The sequence below is a fragment of the Microtus oregoni genome, unplaced genomic scaffold, assembly GCF_018167655.1.
Source record: "Microtus oregoni isolate MIOR12 unplaced genomic scaffold, Mior012 000011F_ref0000422, whole genome shotgun sequence".
Taxonomy (NCBI): domain Eukaryota; kingdom Metazoa; phylum Chordata; class Mammalia; order Rodentia; family Cricetidae; genus Microtus; species Microtus oregoni.
This window is the reverse complement of record NW_024543070.1, coordinates 39,767,508-39,795,237: the sequence shown is the minus strand read 5'-3', so window position 1 is coordinate 39,795,237 and position 27,730 is coordinate 39,767,508. Positions and strand designations below refer to the sequence as shown.

At 44.8% G+C, this 27,730-nt stretch overlaps 1 protein-coding gene across 1 annotated transcript in view; it reads right to left on the bottom strand.

The window, feature by feature from the left end:
• Osbpl1a (oxysterol binding protein like 1A) overlaps window positions 1-24,917 on the bottom strand; it is a 186,999-nt gene extending 162,082 nt beyond the window's left edge. The window contains exons 1-4 of the mRNA XM_041659855.1: window positions 24,856-24,917; window positions 12,216-12,338; window positions 8,513-8,598; window positions 7,550-7,624 (exon numbers count right to left, since the gene is read on the bottom strand). Of these exons, the coding sequence (XP_041515789.1) occupies window positions 7,550-7,624; window positions 8,513-8,598; window positions 12,216-12,336 (282 nt within the window). The 5' untranslated portion in view covers window positions 12,337-12,338; window positions 24,856-24,917. The remainder of the gene's footprint in view (window positions 1-7,549; window positions 7,625-8,512; window positions 8,599-12,215; window positions 12,339-24,855) is intronic.
• Between the last annotated feature and the right edge of the window lie 2,813 nt (window positions 24,918-27,730).

Sequence of the window (27,730 nt, the reverse complement as noted above, 5' to 3'; positions counted from 1 at the left end):
GCCTCCTGTGTTGTTTGCTGGAGAAAGGGACACTTAGCGTGTGATACACAGCAACTGGTATGGAAATCTATTCCTCCCTACCCAATCGGGAAAAGATCAAGGACAGCCTGATTCATGCAGACAGAAGCATACAGTTATAGCTCTGCCTCACCTCACACCACTCCATCGACTAGAGTGTCATTAAGACACACACCTAGAGGGAGTGGGGTCAGTCTGGAGAAGAATCAAGGGACCTTGCCATATTAGTCAGTTTTTCTCAGGTCAGTAGCTGAGTAATGCCAGAATATTTCCTCAAGATGCTGACAAGCTGGTTCAGCAGGTAAAGTACTTGCAGTCAAACCTGATGACCTGAGTTCCCGCCAGGATTCACATGGTAAAAGGAGAGAACCACTTCTGAAAGTTGTCCCCTAAATTGTCCAGGTGAGCTGAGGGCTGAGGTACAGGTGCCTCACACATAAATACAATCATAAATGGAAATGTTAAAAAAAACAAGCATCTGGGAACAGAGTCCAACACACCTAGTTAGCACCTCAGAACCATGATTCAGTTCCCAATACACACACATACACACACATGCACACACAGGAATTACAAGAACCATCAGGCAAAAACAGTCACCACTTTAGGCCAACTGAACCAGATCAACTGTAGGAAGAAGGCTGAACGTGAGACTTGGAGCACCTCACACAGAGACAACATACAAAAGCCCTACCTCTAACACAGACAACATACAAAAGCCCTACCTCTAACACAGACAACATACAAAAGCCCTACCTCTAACACAGACAACACACAAAAGCCCTACCTCTAACACAGACAACATACAAAAGCCCTACCTCTAACACAGACAACATACAAAAGCCCTACCTCTAACACAGACAACATACATAGCCCTACCTCTAACACAGACAACATACATAGCCCTACCTCTAACACAGACAACATACAAAAGCCCTACCTCTAACACAGACAACACACAAAAGCCCTACCTCTAACACAGACAACACACAAAAGCCCTACCTCTAACACAGACAACATACAAAAGCCCTACCTCTAACACAGACAACATACAAAAGCCCTACCTCTAACACAGACAGCATAAAAAAGCACTGAACTGGAATTCCTGATCCTTCCTCTGTTCCTCAGGATACAGGCAAGCATCACCATGCATGACCTTGTCCAATGAGAACAAACATGTAAGAGCCGTAAAGGAAAAGGTAATGGGGCTGAGAGCCTGAGTCAGACCCCAGGAAACCTGTCACTAATGAACGGTAAAGAGTCCAGAATGGACAACAGGCAGGGAGACACTGGTTCACTGAGCATTGAAAGTCACCATGTGCCAACCACCCTCCCACAGAGGTTCCTCTGTGGAGAGGCACAGGAGCAGCCTGAAGATGCCACTCCCACACAGGGATGAAGAAGTAGATCTGAGTTAAATGGTAGGTTGTGGGAGAAGCTTTCAATCACTGCCAAAGTCCCCTGAAGGAATAAGATCTATGACTGCAGCTCTGGGAAGTGGCCTGGAAGAAGCCTTTACCTGCAACAGCTATAGTATAGCACAGAGCCACGCCTCCAGAGGATATGTCTCCAATATCTAGCAGTATAAAGCTGTAATTCCCTCTTCTCCCGAACTCCCCACACGAGGGCTGATGCATCCTGTGGTGGCTTCAAAGAAAATGGCCCACAAAAGGGAGTGGCACTATCAGGAGGTGTGGCTTTGTTGGGTACCCATTGTGCCACTGTGGGGACAGGCTTTGAAGTCTCTTTCTCAAGTTTCTCTCAGTGTTGATAGTCAGTTGACTTCTTGCTGCCTTCTGGTCAAGGTGTAGCAAGCAACACGTCTGCCTGCACACTGCCAAGCTCCCTGTCATGATGATAATGAACTGAACCTATGAAACTGTAAGCCACCACCTCAATTAAATGGTATTTTTTTTTACATAATAGTTGCCAGGTGATGGTAGTGTTATCGGGTTATGGTGGTGTATGCCTTTAATCCCAATACTGAAGAGGCAGAGGCAGGCTGATCTCTGTGAGTTCACGGCCAGCCTGGTCTACACAGTGAGTTCTAGGACAGGCTCCAAAGAAGCACAGAGAAACTTTGTCTCGAAAAAAAAATTGCCTTGGTTTCTCTTCACAGCAATTACAAACCCTGAGACAGAAGTTGGTACCGGAGGCTTGCTCAAGAGGTTAGAGAGGAGAAGAATTTTAGTATGTTGCCAAGATATCGATCGTTCTTGTGATATTTTGGTGAAGAAAGTGGCTGCCTTTTGCCCCTGTCTGAAGAGTCTGCCTGACACTAAAGTGAAGAGTTTTGGATTAATTCTGTTGGTAGATGATCTCAAAACAGCCTAGTATGGACTCTGCCATGTGGGTACCAGAGGTAACACTAATGAAGATTTATAATGAAAAGAAGCAAGCTGACCAGAATAAATTACAAAACAAAAACTTTGAGAAGAAAAAGAGCAACAGGAAGTGGAGTAGAGCTAAATTCTATTGTTTACATTTATTTATATCCTTTATATCCTTAAGGATAGAAATGGATTAAGAAATGGAATAAAGGGAGTGGGGGAGCTCAGAGCAAAATACCACCAAGCTGAGTTTCCAATTTGTAAAAAGGAACTACAGAAAAGCTTAGAGCTGGGTGTGGGGGGCACACCTTTAATCCCAGCACTGGGAAGACTATGGCTGGTGGGGTCGCCGAGTTTGAGGCCAGCCTAGTCAAAAAGGAAAGTTCAAGGACAGCCAAGCTTAGGCAATGAAGGACATCAGAAAGATCAAACAAAGGGGACACATTCCAGCCCCAGTAAAATTTAGCAGCTTCAGTCAAATGGTTCTAACTTAATCTAAGGATAGAAGAAACAGGTTACAGAATTTGCCTTCCATACCTAAAGAAAATCACTGAGGCCAGGCATGTGTCAGGGGTGTCCCTGAATGGAGGCCAAACAGAGAGGCCATTGCATGAAGCTGTAAAGCTGAAGCCTAGATTGCCTTGGAGAACCCAACTGTTAGAGATGCCAGAGTCATGGGATACCTGCCAAGGAGAGCTACTAACAGGGAGTGAAACTAGCCGAAGAAAAGAAGTGTGTTGTGATCAACAGAGCTGAAAGGAGTTGAAGATCTGAAGAGCATGCTGACATCAGACATGGAGCTGTAGTTTGGAGTTTACCCAGGTGGTTTTGGTTCTTACTTTTGTCCAGTGTTTCCTCACTATGCTCCCTTCCCTATGTTTAGGAATAGTAATGTATATCCTGTGCCACTCTATGTTGGAAGAATGCAATCTACTTTCTGATTTTGATTTTTACAAGGGCACTAGTTAAGAAACTGCCATGTGTCACAGAACAGACTTTGTACTTTGAAACAAGTTTGAGACTCTGATAGACAATGGAGACTTTTGAAGTTGGACTAAATACATATTTTGCATCACGATATGGCTATAAGCCTTTGGGGGCCAGGAAGTGGAATGTGGTGGTTTGAAAGAAAACGGCCCCCAAAGAGAGTGGCATTATTAGGAGGAGTGGTCTTGGAAGAAGTGTGTCACTGTGGGGTAGGGCTCTGAGGTCTCTTTTGCGCAAGTTTCCCTCGGTGTGACAGTCAGCTGACTTCCTGCTGCCCTCTGGTCAAGCAAGCACCACATCTGCCTGCATGCTGTCATGCTGCCTCTCGTGATCGCGGACAGAACCTCAGACACTACGCGGCCACCTCAGCTAATTGTTCTCTTTGTAAGAGTTCTATGGCCATTTATCTTTTCACAGCTATAAAAACCCTAACTAAGACACATCCTAAGAGACAAAACCATGGCCTGGCTCCAGCCTCTGTTCACTTCCAAGGCCTCATCCTTCCACAGCTGTGTCCCTGCTTCACACTGCTATGCACCTCAGCTTGCTTCCCACGGAACAAAGGGCAATGTGCCCATCTCCATTTAGAGCGGCTGCTTACCAATAAATGAAACAGAATGGTCAAGCTGCTTGGGTGGTACAAAATTCATAGAAAGAAGACTTTAGAATTCTAAATGCCTCTGAAAAATAATGGAACAAAAAAATCAAACAGAACACTAAAAACAAATTGTTATGCTGATTTCCAATATGGAACACTAGGGGTCGCTAATATACCAAGAAAAGTCAAAGTGCACTCAAAATTTGGGGAGCTAAATTTTGTATCTTTCAGAGTACAAGGATTTAAAGCATCTTACAATCTTTTCCTAAATTTAAACTCAATATTCTATTTAAAAATCACCTAAAGTTTATAAGATATTTAAAATTACATTCAGAATAAAGGATTACAAGACAATTTGGGCTTTTGTGATCACAATTAGAAGTTAAACTTTTCATCTAATCACACTTATTATTACATATATAAGCTTAACATTTGTACATGATGTAACCATTTACTTAAGCTAAACGCTACATGAACATAGTTGGACTTTTTAGGCTGGGGCCCAATTTAGCATGATCACATATTCAGAGTTCATGAGAACAGTAGAAATGCCCAACTATGTGAAGAGCTGAGCACGGACAATGAACTGACTGATCTAAGAGACTGGGAATGGCAGTGAATCTGTGCTGTATTCATGCAGGGCGATTGAAACGTGCTGACCCCTCAGGAGCAATACTGACAAAGCCTCGTAAGGGTGAGGACACACAGCAATAAATTCAACACAAGGCATAAGAGGAGTGAAAATTCTCAACTGTGTCTGAGAAGCCTGGCAAAGTAGCGTTTCCCAACAGCTTCAAACAATGAGGAACTTGGGGAGACTGCACTTCACAGAGAGGCAGACGGGGGGCAGAGAGAGGAAATGGAGACAGAATGCTCTGACTTCCACAAAAGAGGAAGAGAAATTTGAGGCCATGAGGGAAATCGTTAGTACTTCACTCCTATGATTCAGCAAGGACCACGTTACGTGTGTTGTCTTTAAAAGGGAAACATCTGTCTCAGTTTTGGTTAAGGTTTCACAACTGATTCACAAGCATCAACTTGTGACCCAATAGACAAGAAGGGATTAATTCAAAGCATCCCAACACGTTCAGGTGGGTTCCTGGTACTGACACATCAGTAGAAGGATGGAAACTGGAGAAATATGGCATGTACGTTTTAAGTAAACAGTCATGTGACCACAGGAAACATAGCCTATATTACGACTTACTTACCAGGCTGCTTCTGTTATAACAAAAAAACTTTATAGAAACATGGGATGAGGCAACTTCTGTTGCTAGGACATTAAGAGCTTAATGGAGTTATCCTGGAAAGATAACTACAGGAACCTTTCCATGGCACTGCTGTCCACTAGGACTCAACAAACCTTCTCTGGAGATACCCAGCAAGAGGCGCTAGATGCTCCAGGTGCCGCCAGACTTCTAGATGAGGCAGTTACCCAGCCCCTCCGGTGCCAAGGAGACTTGTCTAGGGCAGAGCAGCCAGTGACAAACAGTAGTTGAGCTGTCACATGAAACTGACTTGATTTGGAACAAAAGACAAAAACCCACACCAAAAGGCATCATTAGTAATAACAACCACTTCAGGCAGAAACCAACCCACAGAACTTGAGAGCATGAGGTTGCTCTTCCCAATAGAATATTAACTTTCTATTACCGTTCTAACAAACCACTACAGTCCTGAAGTTTTGAAACACTACAAATGAATCCTACAGTTCCACACTGACTAATTCTGAAATGCAGCTCACTGGATGGAATCTAAGCAGTGGAGGACCAGGTCCTTCCAGACACTCTTTGGGAAATTTGTTCCCATGTCTCCATAGCTTCTCGGGGCCATCAACACTCCTTGGTTCAAGGCTGCTTCCTACCATTTCCAAGTCAGAAGCACAGCATCTAACTGGACAGACTTCCCTGTGATTCAGCTCTTCTCCTGTCTCCCTCTCACTCTTTCAAGGACTCTTGGGATTGCACAGCCATCGTTCAGTCAGCTAAAGAGCAATCTCTGTTCTGCTCGCAACTTGAAACCAAAGATTTGGGTACAGACAGATTTGAAGGCTTACAAAACAAGTGTTGGGCTGTTCTGCCCTTTGCCCTAACAGAGATCCTAGAAATAAAAGAACCAGAGAGTAGACTATCGTCCACTCAGTTCCAGGTACTAGGGAACACCAATCATGTGCAGGAGAAATGCGAGTGGGCCCTTCAGAAAGGAACGTGAAAAAAGCCTGAACTCTGAAGCACTGCCAACCTAACACAGGCAAAGCAAACCCCGTGAGACCTGAGTAGGTGAGCCCACTGCTACTTAGACAACGGCTGACTGAACGCTAAGCTCTGCAGAGGCAGGGGTGCTCGAAAAGCACTCTGAAATACTACAACGTGTACTTTTAGGACTTAGCAGAGGGCAAGGGAATTGGTTCAGCAGGAAGAAGTGTTTGCTGTGCAAGCATGAAGGTCTGAGGCCAAAGCCACAGAGAGTCAGGCACCACTGCAGTCAAGCCTGTAACCCAACAGTGTGAGGACAGAAACGAGAAGTCTGCTGGAGCTGGTGTCTCGGGGCAAGCGAGAGATCTCGTGTCAAAGGAATAGGTGCCCCATGATAGAACAGCACACATGAGGTCTTCTCTGGCCTTGGGCCCCATACATCTATGCACACAGCTGTACACATATGGTACTGGTGCATGCTGTAGTACAGATAAACCTCATCACTGTGGTACTAAGGAGTTTCCGTTTATAAATTTCTAAAATTTCTAAAATTTCTAAAAAAGGCAACGATCCAGAGGGAAAAAAAACAAATGATACCCTGAGGCTTGAGGCAGGCACAGGGAATGAATGTGTAGAGGACCCAGTAATGCAGCGGAATGACAGAAATGTTCCCAACAGGGGCACGGTGATGGCTACACAACCACATAAATGCAAGAGAAATCACTGCAATGGATATTCCCCAAGGTGAACTGAGATAGTGGGCTTAGGCTCTGGTTTTGGCACGGGGGGGGGGGGGGGGGGGGCTGTTCAATGAGGAACAGTGAAAGACCCAGATAAATCCAGACCCCTCTAGCAGGAATAATAGAGCCAAAAATCTAGCAGGAAGAGAAGAGCCAAAAATCTAGGTTAGCCGGTTCAGTGACTCTGTTTTAGGAACTAGCTGAAGATAAAGTTAGATTATAATCTTGAGAAACAGGGAGTTATCCTCTTGTGATTATCACTGGTATTTTCGAAATTTTCCAATGATGCCCTCCCTACTTCCTTCGGATTACTAGGTTGTGGTTTCTTCCCTTAAACACCCCTTCTCCCAGCTACTTGGGGTTGAACTCTCTACCCCTGCATGGGAAATAAGTTTCGGCACCAGTGCACTGGTCCCTGTCCTGTCAATAAACCTCATGCGATTGCAGCAGGATGGTCTCTCGTGAGTTCCTGGGGGGGGGGGGGGAGTGTTATCCCGAGACTTGAGTGAGTCTCCCCACTGAGGGGGGGTCTTTCAACAGCACTGTGAAGCTCTTGGCCTTTGTGTTTTACCTCACTGTGCAATGCTCATATCACCCCTCCTACCGTGTGTGCCCTGTGACCAAAGGGCTGGTTTCTACACTTCCTTTTGTAAATGAAAAAAAAAAAAAGAACATTTTTACCTTTCGTCCTGTGAAGGCAGCTCGATGTAGTGGCGTGTCCCCCATGTCATTTAACACGTTCACTTTTGCACCAGCCTAGTAAACACGAAAACTTTAAATAGTGTCCACACATTAGTGAATATACATACACACACAAATAAATAAACAGAATTCCTAAATGCTTTAAAAATCAAAATAATTTAACATTGTTTGTTGCTACTAAAAGTAAACTCAATTCACAACTAAAGTAAACAGCTTTCCTAAAACGCAAAAATCTACCAGACAAGCAGAAGTCAAAACTTTTCTCCAAGGGACTATCAGCCCTTCCACTGTAGCAGCGACAGGACTGTAAGAACTGTCCCTGGACTCGGAGCATCTGCTCCACCATCAATATGTAAGCGTTCACATGAAAAAATGCCTCGGCTTAAATGCACAAATTAAGTACATGATTCGATTTCAAAAATAGCCCTATGTGAAAAGTTAGCAGATATGCCATTTGAGGGCTCAGTTCTCATTAAGTCTTCTCTGAGATTCTGATGTTATTTTTAATTATTTAGGATGTTCTTTGCGTCTTTTCCATAATTATCGTGCTTGCAAAGCTGAAAACTATTTTTATTGATATTCCCTTTTTGCCATTTAAAAAAACCCAGCAATGCCGGGCGGTGGTGGTGCACACCTTTAATCCCAGCACTTGGGAGGCAGAGGCAGGCGGATCTCTGTGAGTTTGAGACCAGCCTGGTCTACAAGAGCTAGTTCCAGGACAGGCTCTAAAACCACAGAGAAACCCTGTCTCGAAAAACCAAAAAAAAAAAAAAAAAAAAAAAACCAGCAATGTATAACTGAAATATAAACGTTTATGTCGTCAAGAGAGACTACGTCTAAGGATGTGCTGCTGCTTCAGCATGCTACTGCGCTCAGTGTTTCCAAAGACTTCTCATCATATGACCCCACAGTATTACAGGCATTAAAAAGCTATAAATAGACCTTCAACAGATCCTGGACCACTTGTTTATGTCCAAAATAGCATGCCAGATGAAGAGGTGTCCAGCCCAAATTAGACTTACTTCTTCCTAAAAATGGGAGAGGAAAAGGTATCTTTAAATACTATTTTGGCAATTTTCAATAAACTGGGTTTCTTTCTAATGAGGTACCTTGGCCTACAGGCCTCATATTACTGATGAGAGGCAAGACGTTACCACAGTAAGAACCGCAAACGTTCGATGGACTCAGTCTCACAGGACTAGACTGGATATCCCCTGTCGGTTCATCACGTCCATCCTCCAGGGGTCAGTCATGCAAGGCTGTGTTCCAACTACCTGATCTCCATCAGCCTGCTGGCTCTAAGAGTCCAGGCTAGATCCATCTTCAACACCTAGTCCTCTTGGCACGGCATTTAATGTTAACTCCTTTAAACCTTGCTGCACTCGGGAGGGGAGGCTGAGGAGCCGCAGGTGCTGCAGAGCCCTTCAGACGGCAACTGTTAGAGTATCCCTGTGGCAGCTGCCGGACTGCTCACCCCAGACAATGATTTACAGATAGAATCTCAGTTAATGAGAAGACTGGGTTACTGAGGACTGGAGAGTACAGCTAGAAAACCAAAACCAGTGTTAAAAGCAGTGAACTATCAGATCCAAAACAGCAATCTGAGGAGAGGGGTTCACACAGTGGCAGAAATTAAAGCCGTCTAATTCAATTAAGCAAACAAGATAAAGGATGTTCTAATAGGCTCCCAAAGCTTACTAGAACTCTAGCTCAGGCTGCAGAAATGACAAACCCCCAAAGCCCAACAGCTAGAGGATCTAGCAGAGCTCCAGAGCCTACAGTTGCCATGCACTGCAGCTCCTGGGTTTCCAGCTCTGAAGCCAAACAATCTACAGCCACAACACCGGTGTCTACAGCAGGCTAATGAGTCTCCCGTCTACCTTTGTGATTTGTAAGACTCAGCTGCCCAAGAGCCTGTGCATGCCCCCATTTACCAACCACTGCATCTCTTCTTCTCCTAAGTGACCTGTGGAACACCTCAAGCTACTTTCCTAAGCATTTCTTTTGCCTTCTGTTCTTCAGTAAAACCTAGCTTTTCCCATAATGACCAGCCTTCCTTGGGTGGAGACTCCTCATTCAGAAGCATCCACAGTATCTCATCAACTATAAGTCATATGTTGAGCCCCTACATCAAAAGTCAGCTGCTGGCCAAGAAATTTTCCACTCATGTAACAAGGCCTTCTTTAAGCTATAACTCCGCTGCTTCCCCTGCTGCTGCCTGCCAAGCCTCCCAGCAAATCACAATGCTGCCAACCATCATTATGCTATGGTTTAAGTAAAAATGCTACAGATCCCCAAGTGGCTGCAGTGGACAGCAGGCCATGAGACCACGCCGCAGGTCCCCAAAGTGGCGGCAGGCCATGAAGGCAGCTGGGTTCCAAGCAGGAAGCCTAGTAGCGGGTGAGAGACAGAGACAGATAGGCACACCACAAAGAGTGAAATTGGATATTTATTTAGTGGGTTATGGAGGAGAAAGGGGAGAAGGGGAGAAGAGCACGGGGGGGGGGGAGTGAGTGAGAGAAGAAAAGATGCAGGCTGCAAGCAGGAAGGAAGATCTGTCTGCCTCAGTGGACAGGGGAGGGAGTGGATGGAGCTTGTTTCTTAAAGGGACAGGACAGACCATTATACTTTATATTGTACAATCTGGCACCATCCTAGAGGACACCCCAGCCATCCAAGATCCCTAGTCTGTTTCTCAATTCACTTCATTTATGTTTTATTCCATTTATTTTCTCTCTCTCTCTCTCTCTCTCTCTCTCTCTCTCTCTCTCTCTCTGTGTGTGTGTGTGTGTGTAGACACAGATGCATGGCACATATGTAGAAAACAGGACAACTACTTGCAGGAGTCAGTTCTCTTCTCTCCTCCCAATTGGTTCTAGTGACTTGGATTATCAGGCTTGGAAGCCAGCAACTTTATCCCCTTGGTACCCACCACCATCCCCACCTTTGAAACTAGAGCTCATGTGTCACAGGCTGGCCTCAAAGCTGACCTTTAGCTTCTGATCCCCTGCTTCCATCTCCCACATGCTAGGATTACCAGTATGCACTACCATGCTCTGCTCATGTAGGGCTGAAGACAGAACCTGTTGCGCATGCTCTACAGCACCCCATCCACGGCCTGCTCCCATCACTTCCTGCGAAATGCATCTCCACTCGCTGCCAAGAAGTCACTGTCAGAGCCGACACCTGCCCCCCCCCACCCCCCGTCTCCCCTTCACCAACTCTGGCCTGTACATTGTGCCCTGATGTAGTATCATCCTTACCTCTGCCACAGTTGCCTAGACTGTGGCCTGGCATATGCCCTCATTCAGGTTGTCTGTAAGTAGAGCCAGGTTTACAGGCAATGGTGAAGGAAAAGTAAAAAGCACCCTGAGGAGTTTGGGCACCACAGTCAAGCCCCACCCTTTGGCTTGGTATCCTTCTTATAACACCTGACTAAGGAGTCTCTCCTACCCTCCAACATCTTTGAATCCGTAACTGCTAACACCTACCACGGCCCCGAGCAATGACCTCACCTTTCCTCATCAAAGCAAAATCAGAAGCAAAATCTAGACCTTTCCAGCATCACAGCCCAGCTGACAGTGCCTGCTCCTCACCAGTACTTAACCCCCGCCCAACGGTGCCTGCTCCCTCACCAATCCTTAACACACACACACACACACACACACACACACACACACTACCCACAGTGCCTGCTCCTCACCAGTCCTTAAACCCCACCCAACAGTGCCTGCTCCCTCACCAATCTTTAACCCCCACAGTGCCTGCTCCCTCGCCAATCCTTAACACACACACACACCGCCCACAGTGCCTGCTCCTCACCCACTCCTTAACTGTCCCCTCTGATAACATGACCCAATTTAATAACCCCTCTCTCATAATTATATCTCTTATTAGCTCTCTGTTTATCTTTTTCTTCTCTAACATCACCTAGCTAAGTCACTTACTCCTAAGTCCATTTCTAAGTAGCTACTTCTACTTAATCCAATAAGTAGATTTAGTTATAGATCTTCAGCTATAAACTCATGCACCCACGCAGTGACAGATACTCTGCTAAGGACCCGTGCACCCGAGCTTCCACACCCTGTCACCTGTCCCTCTGCTAAGGACCCGCACACCCGAGCTTCCACACCCCATCACCTGTCCCTCTACTAAGGACCCGCACACCCGAATTTCCACACCCTGTCACCTGTCCCTCTGCTAATGACCCGTGCACCGGAGTTTCCACACCCTGTCACCTCTTTTGTAGTGGAGACTAGCCTGGTCTCTTCATCTAGACTAATCTCAACAAGGCCAGGGAGCTTGTCTGTCTCTCCCAACATGATCACAGCACTTTCCATGCTGGGCAAACAGCACCCAAACCTGCTGGATCAACTACAATAGTTCTAATAATAATAAAAACATTATCAGAGAATGCACACTTGAGCTCAACCTTGTAGCTTCTAAGATTTAAGAAACACAAAATTCTAAAAACGGACCTCAATCCTCTGCCCTACAGGGCATAAGGAAAGACATTTCACACACTATTGAGAACTTCTTCAAAGGCAAAGGACTGAGATTTATTATGGGAGAGCAGAAGGATTAGAGTTAAAGGCATGATAGAGTCGTGTACGAGAAGCTAGAAACAGGAACACGGGGAGCTCACCTTTACAGTCGATGTCAGCGATCACTTCAGTCCGCTCCATGGCTTCCAGGAGCTTTCTCACTTCTTCAGCGTTGCCATTTCTGGCATGATGAAGAAGCTGTTGTTCTGCTTCTGTGTTCATTTCTAGATTAAAAAATAAAAGTAGAGTTATGATCTAGCAGTATAATGAGCTTGTAGCTGTCACCTGCTGATGCTTCTGCTTTCTAGGGGGAAGAGTCATTTCATTTGCAGCTCAGGAGAGACATTAGAAACTGTTTTTCAGGGCCAGAAAAAAATAAGTTAGAAAAGGACATAAAGAGCCTGCAGTGACAATACTTAATTTTTTCCTCTCATACATCTTTACCTAGCCCCAAACTAAATATAGAAAATTATAGCCAAATTTAAAATATTTATGTCAAGATGGGAAAATGTTAAAAATAGCCATTCTCCAAAAAAAAAAAATGCCATTCTCAGAAGAACTATACATTTCGTTCTTAGCAAATAAAGCACAATTTTCCCACTATCCAAAAACAACAACAAAAGAAAAATCTGAGCATGCCCAGTGCTGGTGGCATAGGCAGGAAGGTGTACTAATAAGAAAAATCTGGCCAGGTGGTGGTAGCTCACACCTTTAATCCCAGCACTCAAGAAGCAGAGGCAGGCAGATCTCTGTGAGTTCAAGGTCAGTCTGGTCTACAGAATAAATTTCAGGACAAGCTCCAAAGCTACATATAAACATTCTGAAAAAACAAACAAACAAACAAAAATCTGAGCAGACAAATATCATGACAGACCCCTAATAACTTAGTTAAAAATTAGGCCTCAGTTCCACCCTCCTGAAATTGAACAAAGGGCAATCAATCACCAATGCCCCCCCCCCTACCACACCAAAGTTAAGGACAAGGAGAATTGCCCATACTGAGTACAGAGCCGTGGCCAACTCCCTCCTCCCCAGGTACCTTAGGGCAATAACCAAATAAGGATAAAGCCTGAGACATGGCCATACTTGCCCAAAAATATAAAAGCTATAGCCTTAGTCAACTAGTTAACCCTAACCACTTAGAAACATACTAATATTAGCTGGGCTGTGGTGGCGTGTGCCTTTAATGCCTTTAATCCTAGTACTCGGGAGGCAGAGGCAAGAGGATCTCTGTGAATTTGAGGCCAACCTGATCTACAAGAGCTAGTTCCAGGACAGGCTCCAAAGCTACAGAAACCCTGTCTCAAAAAACCAAACAAAGAAAAAAGAAAGGGGAGGGGAGAGAGAGGAAGAGAGAGGGAGAGGGAGAGGGAGAGGGAGGGAGGGAGGGAGGGAGGGAGAGGGAGAGAGAGAGAGAGAGAGAGAAGAAAAGAAACAACAAACTAATTATGACTGCCACTTGCATAAGCCAATCCTGGATAGAACTATCGCACTGCTTTTAGAATTCCTTTAGTTGTATAGAAGAGCCTGCAAGATTTTCTTGGAAGATAGTTGGTGTGGGAGAATTGTCTATATTCTGTCAATCATGTTTTAAATAAATGCTGATTGGCCATGCAGGAAGTATAGGCAGGAAAACCAAACTGGAAGTAGAAATGATGCAAGGAGAACAGGAGATTTCAGGGAAGGAGAAAGTTGATTCCTCCCAGTCCTGCCCAGACCACCAAAGCAGCAGGATGTGACCTGCCCCACTGAAAAAAGGTACTGAGCCATATGGCTAACATAGATCAGAAAAATGGGTTAATCAAGATGTGCGAGTTAGCCAGTGAGAGGCTAGAGCTAATGGGCCAATCAGCTTATAATTTATGGAGACCTATGTGTGATTTTCTTGGGGCTTGCCGGCTGTGGGGTACTAGGCGGGACAGATAACACCAACAAACAAGCAGGCTTGCCCCCTGTTCATGTTACAGATAGTCATTCTCCATTTTTGCTTTTATGTTATATGTACGAACCCAGCATGCTGGTACCTTGGCAAGATAATAAACACTCTTGCTGATTGTATATGCTGACGTTTGTACGACTTCTCCAGGACCCTAACACATGCCCAGTACTAGAGGCAGAGGCAGGAATGTGTACTCATAATGAGCATGCCCAGTGCTGGGTCAGAGGCAGGAATGTGTACTCACATTGAGCATGCCCAGTGCTGGAGGCAGAGGCAGGAATGTGAATGAGCATGCCCAGTGCTGGAGGCAGAGGCAGGAATGAGTACTTATAAGCTACAATGTGCACCACTTTCCACGTGCTGCATGGGAAGAGGCAATATTTTGCAGTATCAAATCACCTCCAAAGTACATATGTAACATTTCCATTCTGAGCTTTGTCCTACAGACACACAAAGACTGTTTTATCAGCATCTTTACAGCTGTAGTCCTTGCAATACTGGAGAGTTAGAGACATGCCCATGTGCCAAAGAACTGCTCTGGCAAGAGTGTTCAGGTCCCAAAGACAATGTGTGGAGTCCTCAGGTTGAGAGAGGAGGAGACAGATGTGATCTGAGGATGAATCCAATGGCCACCAGCAGCATTTGAGAAATGATTACACCTTTTATACCGCATACTTGCGTGTGGTATTAAAAAAGAGATAAGGGGAATTTGAACAGGGATGTGGCTTATGATCAGGAGAGGAGGAATCTGGCCTTGACCTTGACAATAGGCACCAGTCAGACCAGGCCATAAACTCCTTTTGCTATAGATAAGAAGAATGACTGCTTTATTAAGCAGGAATTTTCTTGAAGACCCTTATCCTATTGCCCGACTTTGGGAAAAGGACTTCTGGGGAGCAGACACTATACTACAGCTTCTTAGTCTTACTATATGAACCTGTTTCCTCCATAACGTCCCCAAAAGGGAAGGTCCTGATGTCATACTCTTCCCAGTATACGGGATCATTCTGATTATTCTTTATTTATTCACTGAACTCTTGCCTTTTATGGCCTCAGGATCTGGATCTAGATTGTAGGCATTTTATCCTTGGGGTCAGGTGTATCTAGTAAATCTCTAACTCTCCTATTCTTGGTTAATTAGGAGGGTGTGATGGGGAAGTTCTCCCAGAGAGGCTGCCATTCTACACATGTTCACCCTTTACAAAGCCCATACATAATCCCCAAAGGGGAAGGCATTAACAGTCACAATCAATAAAAATTAAAAAGGTGCTGTGTTGAAATGCAGAACTTTGGCAAGCAGCAATTGTCACCATGTGGTCCACGCCACCCGTGTTCATCAAAGTGGAGCTGGCCAAATAAATCCTCGGGGGATGCTAAGAAAGGGTCTCTAGCTGTAAGGCAGTGATGAGCCTGGCAGCAAATCTGGAAGCCTGTGCAAGAAACCCAGATGCCCAGACCTCTGGCCTTCACAGAGGCAACATTCCTAACAGTGGCAAGCCAGGAACACCCTTCAGAAGATACAGCTAGTCAAGTCCTCCAAAACACAGGCTCTCAGCAAACAACCAAGTCAGGTAAGCCTTACACAAACTGGCAATGATAGTTGCCCAACTTGCTCAATTTCCAGTCAGCTATTGCCCTGCACTTAAACAAGAGCCAATTACCAAGGACAAGATATCTAATCTAAACAAAGCTACTAAGATATGAATGATGCCAAAACCAAACAAGGGAGAAAAACAACCAGAGAAGACAAATTATTCAGGTTTTTAAAAAAGTTTTAAAATTAAGATTGACATAGTTATAATATAATATAAAAATAATATTTAAGTTTTGATTCTTAAAAAAATGGAAAAGAGAATGTTGATAATTACAGCCAGTAAAAATAAAGAGCTCAGTAGCAGAGTTGGGAAATAAAGCTAAAGGTATACCCAAGAAAACAGCAGTGGTAGAAAAACAGTAAAGCCAGGCAGGGAAGCATAGGCCTATAAACCCCCCCACACACACACTCGGAATGCGGATGCAGGAGAATTGCTGTAAGTTCCAAGACCAGACTCAGCTCCATAGGGAGTTAAAGGCCAGCATGGGATACACAGAAAACCCCTTCCAAAAAAAAAAACCTCATGGAATTGGAGGGAATGTTGAGAACCCAATAATTTTCTTTTTAATGTCTGATCTATGGGCAAGAAATCCCCAGGTGGTGGTTTGAATGAGAATAGTCCTTGTAATGGTTTAAGAAAAAACAGCATAGTCAGTGGCAGGCCACGAGGGGCAGCAAGTCCCAGGCCATAGCAGGTGACCTGAGATGGATAGGCACACCATGCAGAGAGAGGGTTTGGGTATAGTTTATTCAATGGGATATGGATGGAAAGGGAAGGGGGAGGGAAAGAAAGAGAAAGGGAGGGAGGGAGGGAGGAAGGGAGAGACAGAGGGAAGGAGGGAGGGAGGGAGGGACAGAGGGAGGGAGGGAGGGAGGGAGGGAGGGAGGGAGGGAGGGAGAGACAGAAGGAGGGAGAGAGGGAGGGAGGGAGGAAAAAAAACAGAGGTGGGAGGAAGAGGAGCAGCAGCCACCTCTTCCAAGAGAGAGACAGGACTGAGAGAGAACAGGTTGGTAGCTAAGATCCCCTTGCCTCAGCAGAAGGGGGGACTGGGTGGGCTTGTCTCTTAAAGAGACAGGGAAAGTCAGTAGCAGGTCTTAACAGTCCCATCTCTTTCTTATAATAAAAAGGCCAGAGATTAGGCACAATAGGTTAAAGGAACAGCAGATTCTCAAGACTGCCTCCTGCTTATTTGTGGGTGTCATCTTGGGGCAGGGGGACCTGAGAAAGCTGGGTACTGGTCACATCCTGGGGTAGCTAGTCTCTTCACTCCTGTCAGGGGAGTTGTGGTATGGAAATATCTGGTGTTTCTTAGACCTGTTTAAGGTGGATCTTTCAATTCGGCTCCCTGGAACTCACAAGAATTTTGGGGGTTTGTAAAAACTTAAGTTTAAAACAGCAGCATATTTATATTAGAATGACTGTGACAGATATTTTTGCAACATGAGAATTTTGTAGCTTATTGAAATTTGTTTGGTGGGGCTGTCCTTTTAAATGACAAAACCTTTCAGCTGTCAAACTGCATCAGAGATCTTAGAGAAGAATAAAATTTTACTTGAGTTATTGATTTAAAAACGACAGAGAACTTACTTGGTTAGCCCCTAGAGCTACTCCTCAGGGTCCTCCATGGTCGCTGAAGGTCTTTATTTGCCTTTTGCTGTTTAGCACAGGGCCTGCCAGGCTCCAGAAGATCCTGTAAACTATGAAATCTGTAGGAAGACAAGCCTACCTTGACCTGAGCAGCTAGGCTGTCAATTCCAGCAATTCTGTCCACTGTCTGGAGATCTTCAGTTTAGATGAAAGGCAGTTTTGCCCAATGGTCAGCACTTGGCAGTAGAAGCAAAGTGTGGAGATGTTGTTCTATGCCCATTTTTCTTCTGTCTTCTTTGGAGGAAATAGAGTGCTGCTGCTAGGAGCCAACCTGTCTCTTTTTGTTATGAAAAGTCTTTTAATAATTAAATATTTAAATGTCATATTTCCAAGATCTCTGAGCAGTTGAGGGCTGTTTACCAGGTATAGATGAGTTATAACTACACTGTAGAATCTGCCTGGAGAGCTGGGTCTGAGCTTGACTGCATCGGCTCTCAACTTAACAGGTTAAGATTCATACTTGTAAAAGCCTGAAGAAAAAACTGCTTGCAATAGAAGATTATTGGAAGAACTGACAATAGTAGAGAACAGCTTAATATATTTTAAAGCAGGATTAGATTAAATATACCGTATTTTTGTAAAAGACTTAAAAGTACATACCAAGTTAAAACATAAGACTTATTCTTTTTGTTAGTCTGGAAAGAGATATAATGGAGCAGACAATTATAACATTTAACAGTAAACATACGTGCATTTAAGTCACATGTACGCACACACACACATATTAAACAGGAATTGGGCAAAGTGGATGCTCTTGGTGGGCCCTATCAAAGGCATGCCACTGTGCAAAAGACACATGTAACAGAGTCAGCACTGGGTGACCAGGCAGGGAATAGCTCAGTAAAAATGGCGGGATTTGGTTACCTGACCTGGCCCTCAGTTAAGATGGCAGTAAGGTGACCTGACCTCAGTCAAAATGGCGGCAGTCACATGTTGTATGGAGAAGCCATATTTTTTTGAGCCACGGAAGTTTTAAATATAATAACAAGAGAGACATAGAGGCCATGTAGAACATACATTTAAAACAGGATTACACCCATGTGACCACACCATTTACACACTCTTTTATACATGAAGTAGAGAGGGAAATTACTTAGCACTGTGATCCGCCCTGTTGCCGAGCTGCCATGACAGACAGCAAGGGCTTGAACTGGAAACAGTTGCCTCGCAGATCTGACTAATCTTGTTGGTTTCTGTCGAACCAGCGGTAGCAGTGGCAGAGGTAGTATAGAAGGAAAGGGAGCGAGAGGAAAGAGCATTTTCAGACAGGTGGGGAAGGGGCTGCCCAGTGGAAGGAAAAGCAGAGCTGGCAGGACACTGGCCGAGCGTTTACAAGCAGGTGGCTGATAGTTTGAGGGTTTATTTTCCATGGCTGAAAATGTGAGAACCCACAAAAGCAGCAAATGAACACCTCAAGGCCTGTAGAGGAACATCTCTCTTTAGGCGGGCTGATAATGTAGCCTGACTGGCCCTAGTCAGAGCGACTCAGGCTAGAGGCCACCCCGGGGATCTCTCACAGTGGGGTCCACTTACAAGCAACCCAATAGAAAAAAAGAAAAACAAAAACCCGAGGGACCCCGGGTCCCACAGCGACCGCACAGCTCAGCGTGTGCAGTGCTAGCATGGAGGACTACCGCGGGTGGTCCACTCACGTTTTTAGCTTTGGGAAGCAACCAGAGATGAATGTCAGTCAGTGAAGGCTGTGGTTGGAGGTGATCCCCTCCATTTCTAGGAACACTAGAGGATTTCCGGGAGCTCAACAGTCAATTCCTTAGGTTCAGAGAAACAGTTAAGCTGACTGGAAGGGAAGAACTCACCACCGAAGCTGCTGGTGTGTGTAGAGGTTGGCGCTTAGGCAGATGGAACATGGGGCTGTCCGTGAAGAAACCCGGTTCCCACGTGTCCTCAGCCAGCCTGCCCAGAGGCAGGAGGGAATTGGACAGAGCCTGGCCGAGTCACAGAGCACCAATGTAATGGTTTAGATAAAAGCTGCAGCACAGTTCCCCAAGGGCCGGGTGGGAGACCACGGCAGGCCTTGAGGGCCAGCCGGTCCCACAGAGCCATGCCATGCAGAGAGAGGGTTTGGGTATAGTTTATTCAGTGGGTTATGGAAGGGGGAGAGAGGGAGAAAAAGAGAGGGAGAGAAACAAAGACGGAGAAAGAGAGAGAAGGAGAAAGGGGGGAAAGGAGAGGAGGCAGCAGCCACCTCTTCCAAAGAGAAGAGAGACTAGAGAGCAAGAGAGCATGCAGGCTGGAAGCAGAAGGAAGATAGCTTGCCTAGGTGGAAGGGGGGCGGAGTGTGTAGGGCCTGTCTCTTAAAGGGACAGCACAAGTCAGTAGCAGTCCCCACAGCCTCTTAAATTTGAATGTTAGTCCAAAGTTAGAGGAACTGTGTAGGAAGGGGTTAAGAGGTGTGGCCTTGCTGGAGGAGATGTGTGTTATGATACAGTGCAAGTGGGACCCTGGCTGGTGAGCCCAGGATGTGAGGACTGTGGAAGACAAATATACCACACAGACAGAGATTGGGTGTGAAGTTTATTGAGAGGAGTGGGGGACAGGGAGGAGGAAGGGGAGCGAGAGGCCTGCCTGACTCCTCAGAAGAGCAGTGGGGATAGAGACTGGGAATGGACAGAACTTGTCTCTTAAAGGAACCTTTGCTGGCTAGAGTATTGCCTGGGTTCATCCTTGCCAGGAGACGGGGCAGCATAATGCCTGAATCCTAACAGTGTGGCCTTGTTGGAGGAAACTGCATTCCTGCGGGTGAGCTTAAAGGTTTCCAAAGCCCACATCAGGAAAGAAAAATTCTTGAGCTTCTGGGGAAGGAAAGATTCCAACAACAGAGGAGTAGGAATCAGAATTTCTGACTTTTCAAGGCAAAGTGAACAGCTAAGAAATTCTCAAGTTCTGGGGGAAATCATTTCCAATCCCCAAATCTACAACTAGTTAATCAAAAGCAAAGTCAAACAGACATGCACGGAGGAGCTGGGACTTGAAAACTCTACCAGTCCAGCTGTGCTTCCAGATGTGCGTGACAGCGGTTCTTAGAAAACTAAGGCGATCATGGCCTCAGCTTCATTCAAGGAATGCCAGGGAAAAACAATGAAGTAAATACAAACACTAGTTTACATTTGCTATAAAAAGAGTTCAAAAACTGGTCTTTGCCACAGCCTTACAAATCCATCTCTGGCTGTGGTCTCAGCTAGCTGAGAAGCTTTTTGTGCCCCATAGAGACTTATTTTTTTAATTTTTAATGTTTTTCCTGGAATAAAGTTTGCTTCTGGTTTATTAGACTTTGGTGGTCTGTCCCCATATTTGCACGACCTCCCTTCCATGGACCCAACACCCAGCATCATAAAGAAAAAATCACAAGCAGATACTTATTGTATGATTGAATATCAATATGCCAATATAATACTTTAGCTACATTATGGTGCAAGAATTTTAATGGGAAAAATTAAATGTTATAAACAAATATACATAGAAACTAAACCTTAAAAGGTATTTCAGATAACTGCTTAACTCCGCATTCCAAAGTGGCCACTGCTAAATGGGATGTGTCCCCATGCTATGTTCTCTGACTACAAAGGAAGTTAAAAATACTATGTAGGAGCTGGAGAAGATGGCTCAGCAGTTAAGAGCACTAACTGTTCTTCCAGTGAACCTAGGTTCAATTCCCAGCACCCACATGGCAGCTAATAACTGTCTGTAACTCCAAGATCTGACACCCTCACAATGACATACAAGCAGGCAAAGCAGCAATGTACATAAAATAAGAATAAATTATTTTTTTAAAAATCACTACGTAGCCGGGCGGTGGTGGCGCACGCCTTTAATCCCAGCACTCGGGAGGCAGAGGCAGGCCTCGAACTCTGTGAGTTCGAGTCCAGCCTGGTCTACAAGAGCTAGTTCCAGGACAGGCTCCAAAACCACAGAGAAACCCTGTCTCGGAAAAAAAAAAAATCACTACGTAAACGGCATAGAAATGGTCAGAACTTCTGCTCTGATTATTTATTCCCAAGCAACTGATAACTCTTGCACACACGCTTTTACAATGATGGCAATTGCAATGATCCAAACAAGTAGATGCATTTTTGTTTTAGAAACTCGACACGGGTAAGAGATTCCTAGCTAATCTACAGTGAGTTTCTGGTTGAAAAGCCAAAACACAAGAAATTAAAATTATTTGCCAAGTGGATGATAGCAGAACCACAACCATAAATAATCCAGAACTTGCAGTGTCGGGATAAAATAATGCAATCTATCTCATAAACTTCAGGTCAGTGCCATGGATTCAGTCATTGCTCCCATGTGAACACTGAAGACAGGAATCCGATTCACACCTGGCAGTTGAAGGAAAGCAGCAGTGTAAGAGCTGTTTGGGAAGCACTCTCTAGTGTTTAGGGTTAACATTAAAGCTGCTTAACTTTTCATGCAGAAAACTTTTTCCTCTAACTTCTTGGGTGAATCTCCGCCCTGAGGATAAGCACTGTTCTTCTGCACAGCTGCCTAAGCTCAGGTCACATGCCACCATGGCAAACCCTCCAGGCAAGAGACTATGCTCTTAACACTTATCATTTGAATCACCTCCTGTCTGTGTTAGTCACAGAGACCACTTAATGCCACACAGAAAATAATGCCTAATCGCTGGGTAATTATCATTTCATATAAATCCGGCTGAAAGACTTAATGCTTGATGAACATTAAGTAAGTGTCATGGCCTTCCTTAACAACACTGTTTCAACTTTGTGCTACATTTTATTTTTTATCTAGGAGGAAGCTTCCTGCACCGGAGACTTCAATTTCAACTTGAAGATTCTGAAACTTTGGGGTTTTGTTGTTGTTGTTGGTTTGGTTTGGTTTTTCGAGACAAGGTTTCTCTGCAGCTTTGGTGCCTGTCCTGGAAGTAGCTCTCGTAGACCAGGCTGGCCTCGAACTCACAGAGATCCACCCGCCTCTGCCACGCAAGTGCTGGGATTAAAAGCATGTGCCACCACTGCCTGGTCAGATTCTAAAACTTTTAGCTAGTGTTTCAAAACAGCTGGTCTACAGAAGCTACCACAGAGGAGTCTCAAACTGGACAAAAAATTTAATAATGACAATACTAACAAGGAAGTTGATGGAATTTTATTTTTAATAAACATTTTTGAACCTTAGACAAGATGAATTTCAATTTCTCCCACTTTATTTCATACTTGAAAATCAATTATCTTGAAAATGGAATTAAAGTCATATAATATTGATGAATCACAATTTATACACTATAGAAATTTATCTTTAAAGAGAAGTTGTGAGGGAAAAGAGTCTGGAAGTTACCCCGGACAGCTTGCAATTCCTGAGTGCAGGAGATCCCTAACTCAGCTCCTGAGTGGTCGGGACTAGAAGTATGAGTCACTTTTAAAGGAAGTAAACACAAAGCATGCTTGTGGTTTACTTTCCAACAGCACACGATGGGACATGTAGTTGTGTCGTAAAGTCCTCCTCGCAGGCTAATGAATGGGAAACACCAATGGAGTACCCTGAATCATCTATTTCTTACCCAAGAGCTTCCCTTCAGTTTTGGGAGAGAAAAACCTCAAGTTCAGCCACGAAGACCATTTCAGATAAAAGACACTACACCCAAAATCATAAACACACCCATGCAATGTGTGACATATCTGTTTCTCATCGCTGTGTTCATGGTATGTGTGGCATGTTCATGTGTCTGTGTGCACAGCACATGTGTGAGGTCATATAACTTCCGGTGTCTCTCCTGGCCTTCTACCTTGACTCGGGGTTTCCTGGTCACCATTGTCTCTAACAGCTAATAGTGTAGGTGTCACAGAAACTTCCAGGGATCCCCCTGCCTCTGCCACCTCCCATAATGTGGCAGCCCTGGGATTAGAGAGACGTGTCTGTCTTCAGAACCCAGGTCCTCACAATACTAAGTAGTTCACCCACTCAGCCATCTCCCCAGCCCTTTCTGAAACTTCATTAATGAGTTGGCATACGCCAATAACTACACTGCAAAACCTATGTACTCCTTCTAGGAACCTCAAAGAATTTACAATACTATCAACAAAATCCTGGCTGAAGCTGACCCAGTTAAGAGACCTGACAAAGTTCTTAACCCTTCACACTTCTCACTAGCAGGGCTATCTTATTCTCTCTCCTTCATATGTTACTAGTTGATTTCTACTTTTTACTGACTTTTTTTTTTCTGTGAGCACTTATGAAGTCAGCTTCTTAATGTGTCAACATGTAAGAAACTGTCACCAAGTCCAGTGAAGTAGTACAGGCTTGCAATCCCAGCACTCAGGAGAATGACAACCAGGAAATAATATCGTCTTGAAAATAAAACAAAAATTGCCACAACAGAGCTCCAACTGAAAAATACTATGATCACATGTTCTCAGTCAAATCAACAAGAGAAAGTTTGTAATTTAGTGGACAATGCATCATACAACCCCCCAAAAGAACCAACTATTCTTCCACAGACTGGTTCCTTCTGGAACCATTTCATTTTCCTTTAAGAGAATACAGGAGAAGGACTTTTTAGAGAAATCCTGCCTGGCTGTGAACAGGTGTGCAAACTGCTTGAATAATACCTGCAAAATGAGCAGTCCCCAGAGACAGGAATTAGCCACTGCCACCACAGCCCCGATGATGTACAATCAACACTTATCAAGTGTCACTGAACAACTATTTCCGATAAGGCTGCTTGATTTCTGGGAGTTAACTCTTATTTTGATTATCAGCTGCCAAACACTGCTGGGAGCTACTCTGCCCGAGAGAAACTAAAAGGATAAACTTGGGAAGTGTTACTCACATCTTTCTCTGTGTAGGTTGTACACGGGGCTCACCTGGCAATTTAGAATTAGAGTATGGGAAGAAAGTGGACTTTGTAGCTATTCTATAATTACAGATGCTTACAATTTATCCGAGGAACTTAAAATTTAGATTAACCATGGTGCAAGGGAGAAAAAAAGCCGCACAGCGTTAGCATGTGAACACTGATGGCCTCCAAAAGCTAAGAAATGAATCCGTTCCAAACTATCCACTATGTGTCTTTTACAGAGAACTGAAGGACTGCAGGCAAGACCTTACTGATGCAGAGCTAGTTCAATTCCATTATCAAGCAGCCTTACAAACCAATAGCTACTGAGCAGCATTCAATCAGCTTTGTCTAACTTACTAGCAGACGCGGAGCCATTCAATTCCACAATGCTGCCTACTTAAAAACACCCGACGGGCTGACAGCTCCAAGCAGAAAAACGAGATTCAATGCCCCCTGCAGATCTCTGGGGCCACGGGTTAAGAGTCAGTGCAGCTGTGGTCATTCCATTGCTAAATCGCCTTTTGCTGTCGTTGGGGTTTGTAAAGGCGGTCCGGGACAATGGTCTCACGCACGACGCGTGACTTCCATTGTCAATCAGTCCTCCGGCTGGAAGGAAACTACAAGTTAGGACACGCGCTCCTAAGTCGCTCGCAAATGCGCGGCGTGTCGCGCCCGCAGCCCTGGCTCTCACAGCCGAGATCCCGAGGCTCCGAGGCCCGTCACGCCACACCCGGAGCCACACTGACCTGCGCGCTCGCGGGCCCGCTCCTGAGGCGGCCTCCACACAGGCCGGGCCGTGCCACCCGGCGGCCGTCACCCACGCGGACCACTTTCACGAGGACGCCCCGGGGATCCCGATTGGGAACCGTGCGGAAGCCGAGGAACCGCGCCTCCTGAGCCAGGAAGGCCTGGGAACGCGCGCGCCAGAATTGTTGGCGCCCGGCCTGGCACGTGACCTGCTGCGGGGCCACGCCCCTATAGACCACGCCTCCGGCCCGACCAGCCTAACTGGCCGCCTCCTCCCGCCTTTCTCCTAAAGTAACTGAGGACCAGACCTGGGAGATGCAGAAGGAGGCAGCATTGACTCCGAGCAAAACAACAGTGGGTTAATACTGTGAAGACTCCTAATACACAGATACATTACCCGGAAATCCAGGGCTATTTTTTTTAATTGTTATTTTAGTTGCTACTAGACCCATGTAAACTTACCTGGCAGTATAAATTAGCCACACCTACCTCTTTCTGTTCTCACACTTCAGAGCCTGGTCTTAACACATCAAACAGATGTAAAAGCTAGTATTTACATCATACTAGGGATGCGTGAAAGATGCATAGAAATTGAATGGAAGTAAGATTTTACAAATTTCCCTCCACTTCTTCTCATGAAATAATCTCTGATAAAGAGCATACCTTTTCACACTCGTGTGTCTGACCCATCTAGCCAGAGGACTTACCACACAGTCAAGGTTCAAACTCATATAATTCCATCTTTAAAAAAGATTCATACATAAGCTCAAAACTAACTTGTTAACATCTCAACTTCTAAAAGTTTGCAAAAGGATTTAACAAACGTATTTGTTCGTGGTGAAAAATTAACAAGCATCATCTTAAATTTTAAAAAAGCTGATGGTCTTGACGTTCACTCAGGTCTAGAAACTTGTACTGAAAACCTGTCACAAGCAGATTCCTTGTTAGACTGAGTGTGACCCATCGCGTGTGTCTGCCACATATCACAGGTCTTTACAAGCTATGTCTTTGGAGGACATAAGCGACCCGTTCTGCAGGCTGACATCGTTTCCTAATAAAACAGGCATTAACTACCGCAATGTCTCAGTTGCAGATTCTAAAATAACTACCACAGTGATATTTGTTGAGATGAAACCCTGGGACTTTAAGGAAAAAATATTGGACTATCTTACTATGTAAACATTTCATAGGGAGACTTAACCATATTCACTGCAACTAGGACATCGACATCAATCAGACCAACATAATGATTCTACCAGAGTCCAATCTGGTGAACCAGTGAGTTGGTCTTACAGGAGCATGGTTTGGGACTTACTTAGGGAAATGCGAATGACCACAAAGCAGCCACATCACTAAAATTCTCAACGCAGCATAGATGATAACTTCCTCTGTGCTGTGTAGGTAGACTATCCCACTTGGGCAACCACCCACCTTCTACACACTCTAGCAACATCTGAGACTATATGTGGCCGGGGCAAGTCACACACAGCTGGGCGGGAAGTGTACAAAGAGAGGCTGGAGCCTCTGGTGAGCATCACTTCCTGCTGGGGGTCTCCCCCAGGTAGTCACAGCTACTCTGATTAGGATGGTAATGACTGTTCTGAGGACACCGATCTATAACACATCTTCACAGCCAAAATAAAAAGTGACTGTTGAAGGGCTGGAGAGATGGCTCAGAGGTTAAGAGCATTGCCTGCTCTTCCAAAGGTCCTGAGTTCAATTCCCAGCAACCACATGGTGGCTCACAGCCATCTGTAATGGGGTCTGGTGCCTTCTTCTGGCCTGTAGGCGTACACAAAGACAGAATATTGTATACATAATGAACAAATAAAAAACCTTAAAGGAGGGAGTCAAAACAATTTTAAAAAATATGACTGTTGAAATAACTTCCCATCTGATTCCCTGAGAACCTTCACTCTCACTGGGAGGGCTAATACTTTGAATTCATTGACTGCTCACTTATAAGTGAAAAATGATCTCTAGCCCATGGCAGGGTGAGGCAGTCCATTCTTGATAGAAGCACTAATTGTACTGTATTTTTACAAGTTTTTTGATGTTGCTGTTTTTGTTTCTTTGGTAGTATAAAGAATAAGAAAGGAGGAACTTGCTACCCAAAAGTTAGTCACTTTTCTGTTTCTGTGATAAGACACCATGGCCAAGGCAACGTATGGAAGGAAGATTTAATTTGGGCTATGGTTCCAGAGGGTTAGGAGCCATGGTGGTGGGGACTCTGCTTTCTATACCAGCAAGCAGCAGCCAGGTGACGAGAGGACAAGCTGAGGACTCTCATCCTGGAACAAAAGTCTGAAGCAGGAAGAACAGCCAGAAATGGTGGGAATCTTCACTCCTAAAGCCTGTCTTTAGTGACAAGACCATACCTCCTCTATGTCCCCAAACGGTAGCACCAACTGGAGTCAAATACATGAACCATCAGGTGATATTCTCATCTAAATTCTCACCACCGCTCTTCCAGAGGACTCAAGTTACATTCCAAGCACCCATGTCAGGTGGCTCACAACCACCTGTGATACCAGCTCCAGAGCATCTGAGACCCTTCTGTCTTTGTGGTTACTTTCCCTCACATGTTCACAGACACACATCTAAACATAATCTTTAAAAAATAAAATAAATATTTTTAAAAAGCTAAGAAAAGATACAGCCTTGTCTTTTTCTTATCGGACAGGTGAAACACCCCATAATGATAATGTAATAGAATCCATTATTCTAGAACTTCACTGTTCTGCAACACTTTCCGCAGAGACAGAATGGTTTTGTCCTGTCCAGTCGGGAGCCGCTAGCTGTATGGAACTATAAGACACTTGAAATTCAGCTTTGTGCTGGGTTCTCATTTTAGCTTTAAACTTACACAATCTT